Source organism: Hydra viridissima, unplaced genomic scaffold, assembly GCF_058129835.1.
Source record: "Hydra viridissima isolate aposymbiotic clone 2 unplaced genomic scaffold, HvirCarnegie_v1 scaffold_14, whole genome shotgun sequence".
NCBI lineage: Eukaryota > Metazoa > Cnidaria > Hydrozoa > Anthoathecata > Hydridae > Hydra > Hydra viridissima.
Window position 1 is genome coordinate 3038495 of NW_028324313.1, and position 12862 is coordinate 3051356.

Genomic DNA, 12862 nt, shown 5'->3' on the forward strand with positions numbered 1-12862 from the left:
TAATTTAGTATATGAACAAAGTAATGTAGTGAATAACTCACTATTCAATGAAACAAAGTCAACTCACATAGGTATTGTAAAACCTTTGATACTAATAAAGGATTTCAAACTACAAATATGTTCTGAAACTGTAGAACAGAGTTTATGTTCTCTTGCTAGTTGGCTAATTAAAAAAGTTTCTTTATGTCAATTATGCAATAATATTTTATCTCAACCATCTACTGAAATCTGTGGTAATTTTGATGAATTTGTTTATGCTAAAAAATATGAAACAAAAAATCATTCAATACAACCAAGTTCATGTTTACGTGAAGTTGTGAGAATAATGGAAGCCATTTTCACTAACAACATAAATAAAATAATTGTATGCAAAAATATAGCAGGAACTATCATTAAAGCTATCAAGAAAGACTGCAATTTCGTTTTTTTATACAACCTTCATCCAAAACATGCATCACATTTGGAGAGAAAACTAATACACTATTTTGTTGATATTCGAATTTATTACTTTATCAAATTTTACAATCGTGACATAGCTCCACGTTATAAAAAATGCCCTAAAAAAATGGCTCGTATTACTCATAAATAGTAAAAGATAATATTTAATTGAAAAAATTTTCTTTTTAAATTTATTTATAATATACTAAATTGAAGTTATAAATTCTAATATCCTTAAAAATTTTTATATTATATATAAGATTAGGAATAAAAATAACAAAATAAAAAAATAACAAAAACATATATAAAAGTATAAAAAAACAATATTGAAAACATATCAAAACTAGAAGGAACGTTGCTATAAAAAGCTTTATACTAACATATTCCAGCGTTTTCAAAATAAACCATTTAGTTTAACAGTAAAAGAAGATTGGTACTACATCTTATTAAAGCATTTTTGTTTAAAAATAAGTTAAACCATCTTTACAAAAGCATAATTCTGTTAAAACGCCTTTATATACATATTTGTGTTTACAAATCTGGCTGTACTAGACATCCCAGAATCCCCGTTCGCCGAATTACAATAAATCGAGCGAGTCGTACACCACTGATTTAGAGCTTGTCCGAAACTCGCACGGCTCGCTGATTTCTGCGGCCTCTCTGATGTAAAACAATAGGTTGCACATCCATCTCTTATAGATCCATGGAAATATGCAACTTTTAGCAATGGTAAAATACGGATCGAGCTAATTTACTACTAAGATGGCATGTATAAACTTTCATTAAACTATATATGCAAGAATTAAAAGCGCATTCTTATATAGAACCTAACTAAACACTTTAAAATTCTGTTAAAAAAAGATCTAGACCAATCAGGTGTTAGAATACTTAACGATATTCCAATTCAGTGCTCCGTTGACACAAAAATATAAGAAAAATTTTTATTTTTAAATGAATGAAATTACATACATTCGAAATTAATAATAAGTCCTCTCTTAAAAAATTTAGTTTAAGATTATCTCTATAATTTAAGATTATCATTTAAAGATTGTCTAAAATAAGCTTAAATCATATAAAATTTATTTCACGTGTTATTCTTAGCAAATGTTGCTATGTATGTATGTATGTATGTATGTATGTATGTATGTATGTATGTATGTATGTATGTATGTATGTATGTATGTATGTATGTATGTATGTATGTATGTATGTATGTATGTATGTATGTATGTATGTATGTATGTATGTATGTATGTATGTATGTATGTATGTATGTATGTATGTATGTATGTATGTATGTATGTATGTATGTATGTATGTATGTATGTATGTATGTAATGTAATGTAATGTAATGTATGTATGGACACGCGCACATGCATACATATACCCGCACTCATATACTGTCAGTGAAGTTCTAACAGTTTGTAAGTCATAAAATGACTTACACATTGTCAGAACTTCACTGTCAATATAACATTTTTTTCTCAAGAGATTAAAGTTTGTATTATTCATATGTTACAGTTATGTATAATTTATCTTATGTTTGTTTATGCTAATTAATTCAGATGGCATCAATATTTAAAGAAACAATACAAACAATCCGTAAATGGACTTGGCATCACCTATGTGTTTTTATTTTGACATTTTTCTCATATGCATTTTTCCATGCTTGCAGAAAAGCTTTCAGTAATGTGAAAGACACTATGGCTAAATCATTTACTCCTGAAAACTTTACAGAACCATTTTATCCTTATGACACCTGGCAAAAAGAAAATATGTTCAATAATGTTGTTGATGCTAATATTTTCCTTGGAGAACTTGATACTCTATTTATGCTTGCTTATGCTATTGGACTATTTGTGAGTGGAGTAGTGGGTGATAGAGTAAACTTACGTTTTATGTTAACTTTTGGTATGTGCGGTTCGGCCATTATTACATTTCTTTTTGGATACCTAAGTGATTTTATACATATGCAGAATAAATACTACTTTTACAGCCTCTTTTTTCTCAATGGTCTATTTCAATCAACTGGTTGGCCAGCAACAGTTGCAATAATGGGAAACTGGTTTAGTAAGTCTTCAGGGGGCTTAGTGTTTGGGCTGTGGAGTGGGAATGCCTCTGTTGGAAATATAATTGGTTCACTAATTGTGGCTTCATCGTTGGAGTATGGTTACCCATATGGTATGCTTTTAAATAGTATCTTACTATTTTGTGGTGGTGTATTAGTTTTCTTTTGCTTAGTTATACATCCAAATGAAGTTGGATTGGATAAACCTGACACAAAAGATTCATTAAAAGCACTTCAAAATAAGGATGTCATGATTCATAATAAAAATGCAGTTGGTTTTTGTCAGGCATTCTTGATACCAGGAGTTCTTGCTTATGCCCTCTCTTATGCTTGCTTGAAAATGGTTAACTACACATTCTTCTTTTGGCTTCCAACTTATTTGAGTCAAGGATTACACTGGCGTGATGACAAATCGGATGCATTATCCAATTTTTATGATATTGGTGGAATTATTGGAGGTGTTTTTATTTTCTTTTTCTAATTTAAATCATGTTTTGTTTTGATTATTTATAACCCATTTTATATATTTATAAATTTACTTAACTGATTAAAAGTTGCATTCAAAGCTTTATTAGAAAAAGATGTACTGTATTGTATAATATATTATAAAATGAAATAAATTGTGTTTGTCAAAGGTTGCATAAAAGAACATTTTTACATTATATTTCTCTTAAACTTTGTTTCAGGTATTGCTGCTGGAATCATATCTGACATGATGCGAATGCGTTCACCTGTTGTTTGCTTTATGCTTTTACTGTCCATGGGTTTCTTGTACATATATGGTAATGCTGGTGGAGGCTATGTTAAAAATGTTGCTCTTATGGTTGTCACTGGATTTTTAATTGGAGGACCTGCCAATACTATAAGTACTGCTATTACTGCTGACCTTGGTAAGCATGAAAAAATAAAAAATAATGCTGAAGCTTTAGCAACTGTGACAGGTATTATTGATGGAACAGGATCATGTGGTGCAGCGATTGGTCAATATCTAGTACCTGTAATAAATAAACATTTTGGTTGGCATTGGGTATTTTATTTTCTTATAATAATGGCTGGATGCAGTTTCCTATGCATTCTGCCAATTTTGTATAAGGAGATAGTTTGTTTTGTTAATCGAATAAAAGAACGGCATGGATATGTTAAAGTAAATGATAGTATGATCACAGACGAATCTGCATAGTCAATACTATAATATTTATGGTGTGGTTTACATGTAGTAAATTCCAACAGCGAAGCTCCTAAGTAATGTATATATAATGCTGATAAAAAAGGAATATGTTTGTAGAATAACTTTTTAGTCAATAAACTATCATTTTAAGATTTTACAAATCCTTATTTTTGCCCTTGTTAATTTTACTTTTTAATTTTTAAATTTAAAACGTAAAAAACAGTTTAACAATTTAGAATTTTTTTTTTTTTTTTTTTTGTAGAATTTATCTTAAAGTTGATTCAAAGACTTTTATAAAACTAATTGTTTTTATAAAGTTGTATAATAAAAATATGTTTTTGTTTTGACGATCAGCGCTACTAAAAACCCTTTGGTGGGAACAATATACACACCTTCCTGATATGAAAAATCCAAAAATTGAAATCTTTTATAACCGTCTGAGAAATAAAATTCAATTTGAAGTTTTCGGCATTGTCCAAAAAGTTTGCAAAACGATACAATAAGTATCCTTGGAATAAAAATCATAAAAATAAGTCAGAAATTGTATTAAAAAAATTTTTTGTCAGTTTTTGTCAAGACTTGACAAAAACTGCTTTTTCCTGGAATTACAAAAACTTGTTTAGAATTAAATATTACTCACTAGGGCTTCGTTATAATAACAAAATGTTTTTAATACAATTTCTGACTTATTTTTATGATTTTTAAAAAAATTGTCATATTTTTTTAACTTCAAAGCAAAAATGCCAAATTCTGTTAAAAAACATGATGACTGTAGGAAAACAGTTTGTTTCCTATGTTTGAACAAATTTACTCGAGAATTGACAAGTTTTTTGTTTGAACAAATCAAGAAATCAGTTTCATTCACACTTCACTTTTCTGACTCACGAGTTCCCAGTGGAATATGCAATATCTGCAGGGTTCTTTTAGGAAAAAAGTGCTAAGGTGAAAATGTGGCTCTCCCAAAACTTTATGATTTCACAGAAGTCCTGGTTAGACCAGGGACACGTGGTCAGCCTTGTGATTGCATTATTTGTCGAATTGGTCATTTGAAAGCACTTCAAAAGCACTCTTTGGACAAATCAGAATCTTCAGGAGCTTCACAAAATCAAAGAAGATGTTCAGACTGTCTCACACTTGTTGCAAGAGGAGTGTCACATTAGTGCAATCAATACACCTTCAGAGAAAATCTTAAAGAACTTGCTTCAAAGGATCCAAAAGCCAGTGAACAGATTGCATCGACTGTTATCTCAGCAAAACAGTCCTCACCTCATGGAACTGTCAGGATTGCGCAAAGTGGTGGAGGCCGTCCCGTGCCAGTTATTCCAGGTAAAGGGAATCTTGCTTAATACTTCAACAGTAAAAGTACTTCATAAAATGTTTTGCATTTTAACAAGGCCACTGCTTTTTAAGTGTCTCAGTTTGGTGTTTTTCAAATTTCTTTCCTAAAGGTCCTTCAAACCTTAAGAGACTGTTTGGTGATGTGCCACTTCTACGAGCTCAAGATCTTGTCTGCATACAAAACAACACTGGACTGTCAACCAACAACATCAAAAAACTTGCGTCTACATTAAACCAAGTCACAAATACAAAAGTTGTTGAGCCAAGATTTAAAGAAAAGTTTCTTGACATTGGAAAGCAATTGGCAGACCACTTCTCACACACATACATATCCATTTCAAATGACAATCAGCAGTCCAGAAAACTACTTGTGGTTCACTGCAAAAATCTGTCTGAGCTACTGAATGATATCTTATTGCAACGTCATGTTCAAGGTGACTACTTGGTGAAGTTGGGCATCGATGGTGGAGGTGGTTTCCTTAAAGTCAGTCTTGGCATTCATGAAGAAGAAACAAGACTTCCATCCATTTCACCACTAGGCATAAAGGCTGTGTTATTTCAAACACCCAAAGACAGTGGAGTTAAGCGCCAACTTCTCGTTGCAGTTGCGGAGGATGTTCCTGAAAATTATGATAACCTCAAAAGCATCTTTAATTTGTCCAAGTGGAGTAGATTTTTCTTTGTCCTGTGACATGAAGTTAGCAAACCTTGTTTGCGGGCTTTAATCCCATGCCAGCTCTCATCCATGTACTTGGTGTGATGCGGATTACCGTAACTTGTCACAATGTGGAGAACTCCGCACTTTAGGCTCAATAAGAAAGTGCTTTGCTTCATTTCAAGATTCAGGTCTGGACCACAAGAAGGCCAAACAGTTTCAAAATGTTGTTCATAATCCACTCTTAGATGTGCATGACTCTACTTTTGTTCTTGACAAGATTCCACCCATGGAACTTCATCTTTTACTTGGTGTGGTGAACCATTTGTTTAAAACCCTGAAAGAAACCTGGGATAAAGCTGATAAATTGCCAAAAGCACTTTACATCAAGCTTCAGCCATTTCATGGAGGCCAGTTTGCTGGCAATGAGTGCCAAAAACTTTTGAAACATGTTGATCTTCTTCAAAGACTTGCTGAAGAAGACTCAGCATTCCAAGTTTTTCCATGGATTGATACACTCAGAAAGTTTGATGCAGTTGTGTTCTCTTGTTTTGGAAATCAGTTGCAGAGTAACTATGCTGAAAAAATCACACAGTTCAAAAATTCCTTCCTTTCTTTGCCAAAGGCAAGTGTGATCCCTAAAGTCCACGCCGTCTTCTTTCATGTCAAGGAATTCGTTGAAAACAGGAAGGAATCTCTTGGCAAGTACAGTAATCAGGCCACAGAGGCCATCACAACTTCAGGACACATTGGGAAAGATGCAAGATGCTAGAATATTTGCGAAACCTACAAAATTGTTTTGTTGATTTCAACAGCAAGAACTTGTGAAAGCATTTGCTTCTCTTGAAAACCTGTTGAAATTTTTCAAGAAAATCATCATTTTGAATTTAAAATTCTGAGTAAAATTAAAGGAATACACTGTTTGTTTTTTGAATTTAATATGTGGAAAGTGCTGTAAAGAAATTTTTGATTACATAAGAAAATATAATAGATAAGATAATATAAATTTATTAAGAAAAAAAAGTTCAGAAAAGCAAAAATTTTTTTGATTTTGATTCTCAAAGCAGTCAACATACAGTTTCTGACTTATTTTTATGATTTTTATTCCAAAGATACATATTGTACCGTTTTGCAAACTTTTTTGACTATGCCAAAAACTTCAAATTGAATTTTTTTTCTCAGACGGTCATAAAAGATTTCAGTTTTTGGATTTTACATATCAGGAAGGTGTGTATATTGTTCCCACCAAAGGGTTTTTCCGGTGCTTTTCGGAGTAATTATTCTCATTTTTGGACAAGTGTGAGAAGTATTATCCTATGGTATTTTTGTTGGAACGCTTTAGAAACGCTAAGATTTTTTGGTAATTGTCGATCGAACGAAATTTACACAGGTTTCTAAACGTATAAATTGAAGTTTGTCACCCGCCAGAGGTTTGAGGCCCAGGCTTCGAATGATAACACATTTTATATTTTACAAGAATGAAACTAAAATAAACTACACGTCATTGAGTAAAGTTAATTAAACGTTGATCCCAAAACTCAGGCCACTTTAGTTAAGAAAATCCTGGATTTTAACCATATCTTAGTTATTTGATTGACTGTTACCATATCACAAAAGTTGCGGATTTGTTCGGAAATGAATGCAGCAAAGAAAATGTGCCAGTATGCAATATAAGCGTTTTGATTGGATGAACTGAATGGAATGCGTAGTACATTTTGGTTCTTGTTTTATGTAATATATGACATAATTATATTATAAATAATTATAATATACAATTACATAATAAATATTTCCTTGAGTAAAATGGGTTTTAATAATTTTACTATTTTTTATAAATTTTTAATGATAGAGAAGAACTATAAAGAAAAAACATTTCCATAGATAATTTTATCGGTTTTTTTTTATTGTCTACTTGAGAAAAGTCAGTGTTACACCTTACAATGAATATAAGTTAATGGGGTTTGATTCCGGTATACAGAAATATTCATTCTTTGGAATCTATGAAACCTATGGAATCTTCAGACGGTCTTAGTTGATGTGAATCTTTACGTCCAAATTTTTTTCTCCTGAAAAGTTAGCGTGTTTTGAAATTCGACGGTCCTTCATTTTTACCTAAGATCCTTCATCTTGACCAATAATGCTTCAATTGATCCTTCATCTTGATTCTTCAATTGATCCTTCATTTTGATCCTTCAATCGATCCTTCATCTTGATTCTTCATCAAGTTTTTAAATACAGTGTTTACAAAGCTTATTTTGCTGACATAAAATTTTCTAGGAGAACTAAAGAAATATAGAGAATCTAAAGAAATATAGTCTATTAATAAAAAAAACATTTTATAAAGTTTCGATTTACATTCCATTAAGGAAATTATAAATTTTGTAGAAATTAGAAAAAAGTTACTAACTTTTATTACTTTTTTGAATACTATTACGGGTTATACTAAATGATTTTTTCATCTTGCATGTATATGTAAACAGTTAACTTTGAATCGCTCTTTATATGCACTAAATATGTAATAAATTGGCATACCATAATTTTCTTAGTTGACGCCAAAACCTTTGTATCAAACTTGTTAAATTTCAAATACAAAGCTTGAACTTTTACCGAACCTTGTTAAGGGACGACTTTGGCATCATAACGGTAATAAAAAACGATTACTCCGAACCCCTTCCCCCTTCCCCCAAACCACATTTTGAAAAACTAAAATTTTCATTGAGTTTTTTTTTCTACTCTTAATATTTCCGTGAATTTTTAACAGACTAAGCTTTGAATATTTTATAAACTTTATTTTAAATTACTATTGAAATCTACATATTTACAATCATTATGCTAAAAGTAATCACTCTAACTGCATAAATAATATCTTAAAACATTCTGTTGAAAAATGTAATCAGCAATACAGAAGCGCTTTCATAAATGCATCCAATGTCATTTTTTCGTGAAACTCTTTAGTCCAACGCGACACGGAGCTAAGTTTGCATAATATCTGTATAAAGTCGTCCAAGCTGATTAAGTTTTGTTTATTACTAAATCGAGAAAATATCGCGTTAAAAGTGGAATTTTCGATCGGAATTCTCAATTTCTCGAGAACAAATTTAAGTTCCGTTTTGTCAATCATTTTGTCTTTATTTAAATCTGTTTCTTCAAAGCAATTTTTCCACTCCATGATGTTGAACCAAAGCCTTTTAAACTCGTAGTAGTTGAGAAAGCCGTCTCTATTAGAATCTCCCGACGCAAGTATACTTCGTGCTGTTTCCAAACTGAAATCTTTTCCTTTTTCTTTGAACATCATCGTTAAAACATTTTGCAGCTCGAACGTGTTTATCAATTCATCCTGTCCAGCAACTTTGTAGAAAAAGATCCCCAGCTTTTCGAGGAAAATGCCTTCTTTATTTTCGAGCAAGTTACCTGCAGAATTCTTGAAAGTCTCTCTATTTGAGTGTGTTTCTTGTAAGTGTATGCCTTCAAAAGAGTCTTTAACAACGTCATCTCGACCGTTGCTATCATTCTCTTGTAAATAAATAGCAACGCAAGCCTCTTCTTTTATTATTGTTCTTTCTATCTTCACCATTTTTTCACAACTTTTTTTTCAAAAAACGTTCTGAGTGAAGACGAGAATATCACGTCCTTATATATTCGCAATAACACTCATTTTAATTTCGATGACACAATTCATGACGTCACTTGTCGATTCATTTTATGGAACATTCTTTTCATTTATAGAACATTCGTTTCATTTTTAGAACAATAAACTTCTTAAAGCAAAACAAAGACAAAAAAACGAGAAGGCATTCAAAACCTGGAATCAATGTTATAAATGGGATGAATGTTACAAATCTTACACCTTCATAACGCTAAATTCGTGAAAACGTAAATATGATCGTGCAACGAAAATATTTTCGATACTGAAAAAAACTACGAAAATTACTTCGTGGTTGCTAAAGAAAATCACTAATTCTTAATTATGCACTACTCAAGTTTTTCACCTTCAAAAAGATGCGGGATTTGTGAAAAAAAAGAAATCGCACCGCATCTTACCATCTCACCGCATTTTACCGCAACAAAAAAAAAGATTTGAGACGCAGTGAGATAACTTATCATATCTCACTGCGTCTCAAGTATCGTATTTCAAATCTAGAAGGTTAGGCGAAGAGAAGTCTGACCGCTCTGTATTTATTTTTTTTAAACTGGCTTTTTCTAGATTGTTAGCTTCTAAACTGACTTCTTTCGAAATCATATAAATAATGTTTTAAGTGCTGTGATGCAGTTAATGCAAAATTGTCGGCAACATAATTGAATTAAAAAGGTTTAAAAAAATATTCGCATCAATTTTCAAACAAACAGAGATAAACAGGTAAATTGTGGATTGATTTGTTTCACTTTTTACAAAACAAGTCAATCAACACAAGCAATACGGAAAAAAGAATTTTCCAGGTAATTATTTGTTTAGTTTGAAGTTCTCATAAAACTAATTAATGCTGAGTTTAAGATATAAATAGCCGTTTGTCTTTTTGAAAAGCATTTGCTCAGGAAATTTCCCAATCAGGTTGCAGAAACAACAACAACAAAAAAACAAACATTTTTTTGAAAGAATTTCATTTTACTTCACGTGAATTTTTCCTTTTTTTTTTTTTTTTTTTTTAAAAAAAGAAAACAAGCTAATATAACATTGTTTCACGTAATAAATAGCATATACGCTCAGATATATACTTTTTCCCATGAGATAATGTTGTATAGAGGAAGTTCAACTCATGATTAATTACTTTTTATTGGTCCAACAAAACGTGTATTTCGCGACAATTTTTTTTGTTGGACCAATCACAGCGCAAATAACTTAAATCGCGTAGACGATTTACATACAGTCTCCTGAATTTGATATATAAGAAAAAACAACAAAAGAAGTAAAAAAAACAAAAAAACAAAAAAACAAAACAAAACAAAAAGAAAAACAAAAAAAAAAAAAAAAAAGCATTCTTAAAAAATATTGTAAGTCGCCAACATTTTACAATACATAGTAAAGTGTTTATTAAAAATATTTGCTTGTGTTTTAATTTGATAGCTATATTGAAAATCCACTAAAACTTTGTCAAAAAAAATTTTAGTGACACTGCTTATTGCAACTTAAAAGATTCACATTGGTTGTAATCTGTTAAAAAGCATTTACTTTTGGCAAAATTTGATACAGGAAATGATACAAAAGCGTTTTACAACAGTTTTGAATAAACCATGGCATAGAAAACCACGCTCAAATTAACCAGTCTTAATAACTTTTTTTGAATGAATGAAGTGTGAGAAAATATTTCAATTTTAAACTGCGAAACCAGCTAGCTTACTTCGAGTGAAACGGATGAACTGCTTTTTCATTTTAAACGCCATATATCGATACCCTTTCATAGTATCTCAGAGCCATAGTTTTTCTCATGTTAGTTAATTTATAAACCACTTCGTTTTTACTAAAAATCTTAAGGGAATCAATAACTTCTATGAGACTGTTGTTCTTCTCATACTAATTTAATCCCTACGTTTAGATTGAGTTTTTTTAAATCTTGAGTTGAAGTAAGAAATTCCATCCTTGCTCTCAAAACATTGTGTCATTGAAAATTTTAAAATGATGCAAGTGGGAAGTATAGTTTATTTTTCACTTAAACTGCAATCGGCGTCATTTAACCAGCTTACTTAAATGTTGCAAATTCTCTAGCATTGTACCCTCTAGGGACATATTGAATTAAAAAAGGAAAGAGGACGCTACAATTGAAATAAATGATTTTGATGTTGAAGTTTTTTTCTTTTTACTTTCTCATTAATTCTTTCGAATGAAAATTTTCTTTATTTACATTTATTACGTATGCACTTGCATTTTAATTGTTGATTCCATAACTTAAGGAGCTATTTTAATAAGTGTAAATAGAATAAAAAAAAAAAAAAAAATTTCAATGCCTTAATTTATTTAGAAAAAGTTGATTCATATATAATACAAAATATAACGCCCCTTCTAGAGATAGCTTGTTCCTTCTAGAAATAACTTGTACCTTCTAGAAAAAACTTGCGATAACTACTAACAACTCGTCTAAGAACATGAGTTGCTTTACTCTTTCTAATGTCCCGTCAAATTATTATGCTTGCCTCCGATTGACCATTTTAAAATATGTAAATTTCGGTTTATTCGCATTTTGCTATTTCTAATTTCGCCGTTTCATGTTTTATTTTTGCCTCTCATTTTGCCGCTCATTTTGCCGTTAAAGTTTTATTTATTTCGTGGTTTCTCGTCTTGCTGTTATGCGTTTCGCTATAAAATTTTATAAAACTTAAAAAATCATTTTACATAAAGTTAACAAGCCAAATGGAAGCGAATTGAAGTGATTACTGGTGAATTCTCGTAAACTATTAAATTCAAAATTATTTTCTTTGGCTACTGCTTTCATCATGCATATGAAACCGATTTGAATAAATTCATCAATTCGTGTGAAACGAATAATCGAAATGCAGCTGATTATAAAAAAAGAGAACACGGAAAGACATTTTTAAATATACTTAAGTGAGATTTTCAAGAAGAGACTGCTTATTGTCAACAGATTGCAGCAGGTATGGTGCAGCAGCCACCTCGGTTTTACACCATAAAAGATGCTGCGTATCGACCAAGAAGCGAACTCTTCCCACTCTTACTACAAAACCGTGACGAATTTGTCACAATCACAGATCCGATGGCTGTAGCAAATTGCTCTGAATTTGAGCAACAATGCAGGTGGTAAGCTTTTTGTGATCACATCAAATATTTTTCAGCACCTGCAGTTTGATATTTCCTTCGGTTCTGTGCCCGAAATATTTTATCAACTTTATATTTTTTACAGTAATGATTTAGGAGTGAGATATTTTTAAGCATTTTCTTTGTTACTATCAAAAAATGAAGACACCTACTGCTGCATTCCGCTATTAGTTCATATGGTGAACGGTTATAATAAAGTGTCTTGCCGTTATGCGATTAATACGGTCATCATCTTCTAATTCATGGTTTTCTGGAGCCGTTTTTCAGAAAATGGCGACTGTAACACAAGCGAAGCAGAGGCATTGCATCATTGTGTTAACGGAATTCATGATAAGTAACGTTTTTATACCCGATCATTCTACTGTGAGCAACGCAAAGAATCGAAATATGGATCCAGCTGCTGGAAAACGGAGATCTCGCTTCATGTA

At 31.2% G+C, this 12862-nt stretch overlaps 2 protein-coding genes across 2 annotated transcripts; one reads left to right on the top strand and one right to left on the bottom strand.

The window, feature by feature from the left end:
- The first annotated feature begins 1962 nt into the window (after positions 1 to 1962).
- On the top strand, positions 1963 to 3829 carry LOC149878838 (sugar phosphate exchanger 3-like). The gene is made up of 2 exons (XM_090072200.1): positions 1963 to 2965; positions 3194 to 3829. The coding sequence occupies exons 1-2, from the start codon at positions 2005 to 2007 to the stop codon at positions 3685 to 3687; spliced, it is 1455 nt and encodes a 484-aa protein (XP_089928326.1). The 5' UTR covers positions 1963 to 2004; the 3' UTR covers positions 3688 to 3829.
- A 4656-nt stretch (positions 3830 to 8485) lies between these two features.
- LOC149878839 (sorcin-like) lies at positions 8486 to 9304 on the bottom strand. Its single transcript, XM_090072114.1, has one exon. The coding sequence runs from the start codon at positions 9240 to 9242 to the stop codon at positions 8562 to 8564; it is 681 nt and encodes a 226-aa protein (XP_089928240.1). The 5' UTR covers positions 9243 to 9304; the 3' UTR covers positions 8486 to 8561.
- Positions 9305 to 12862: the final 3558 nt, after the last annotated feature.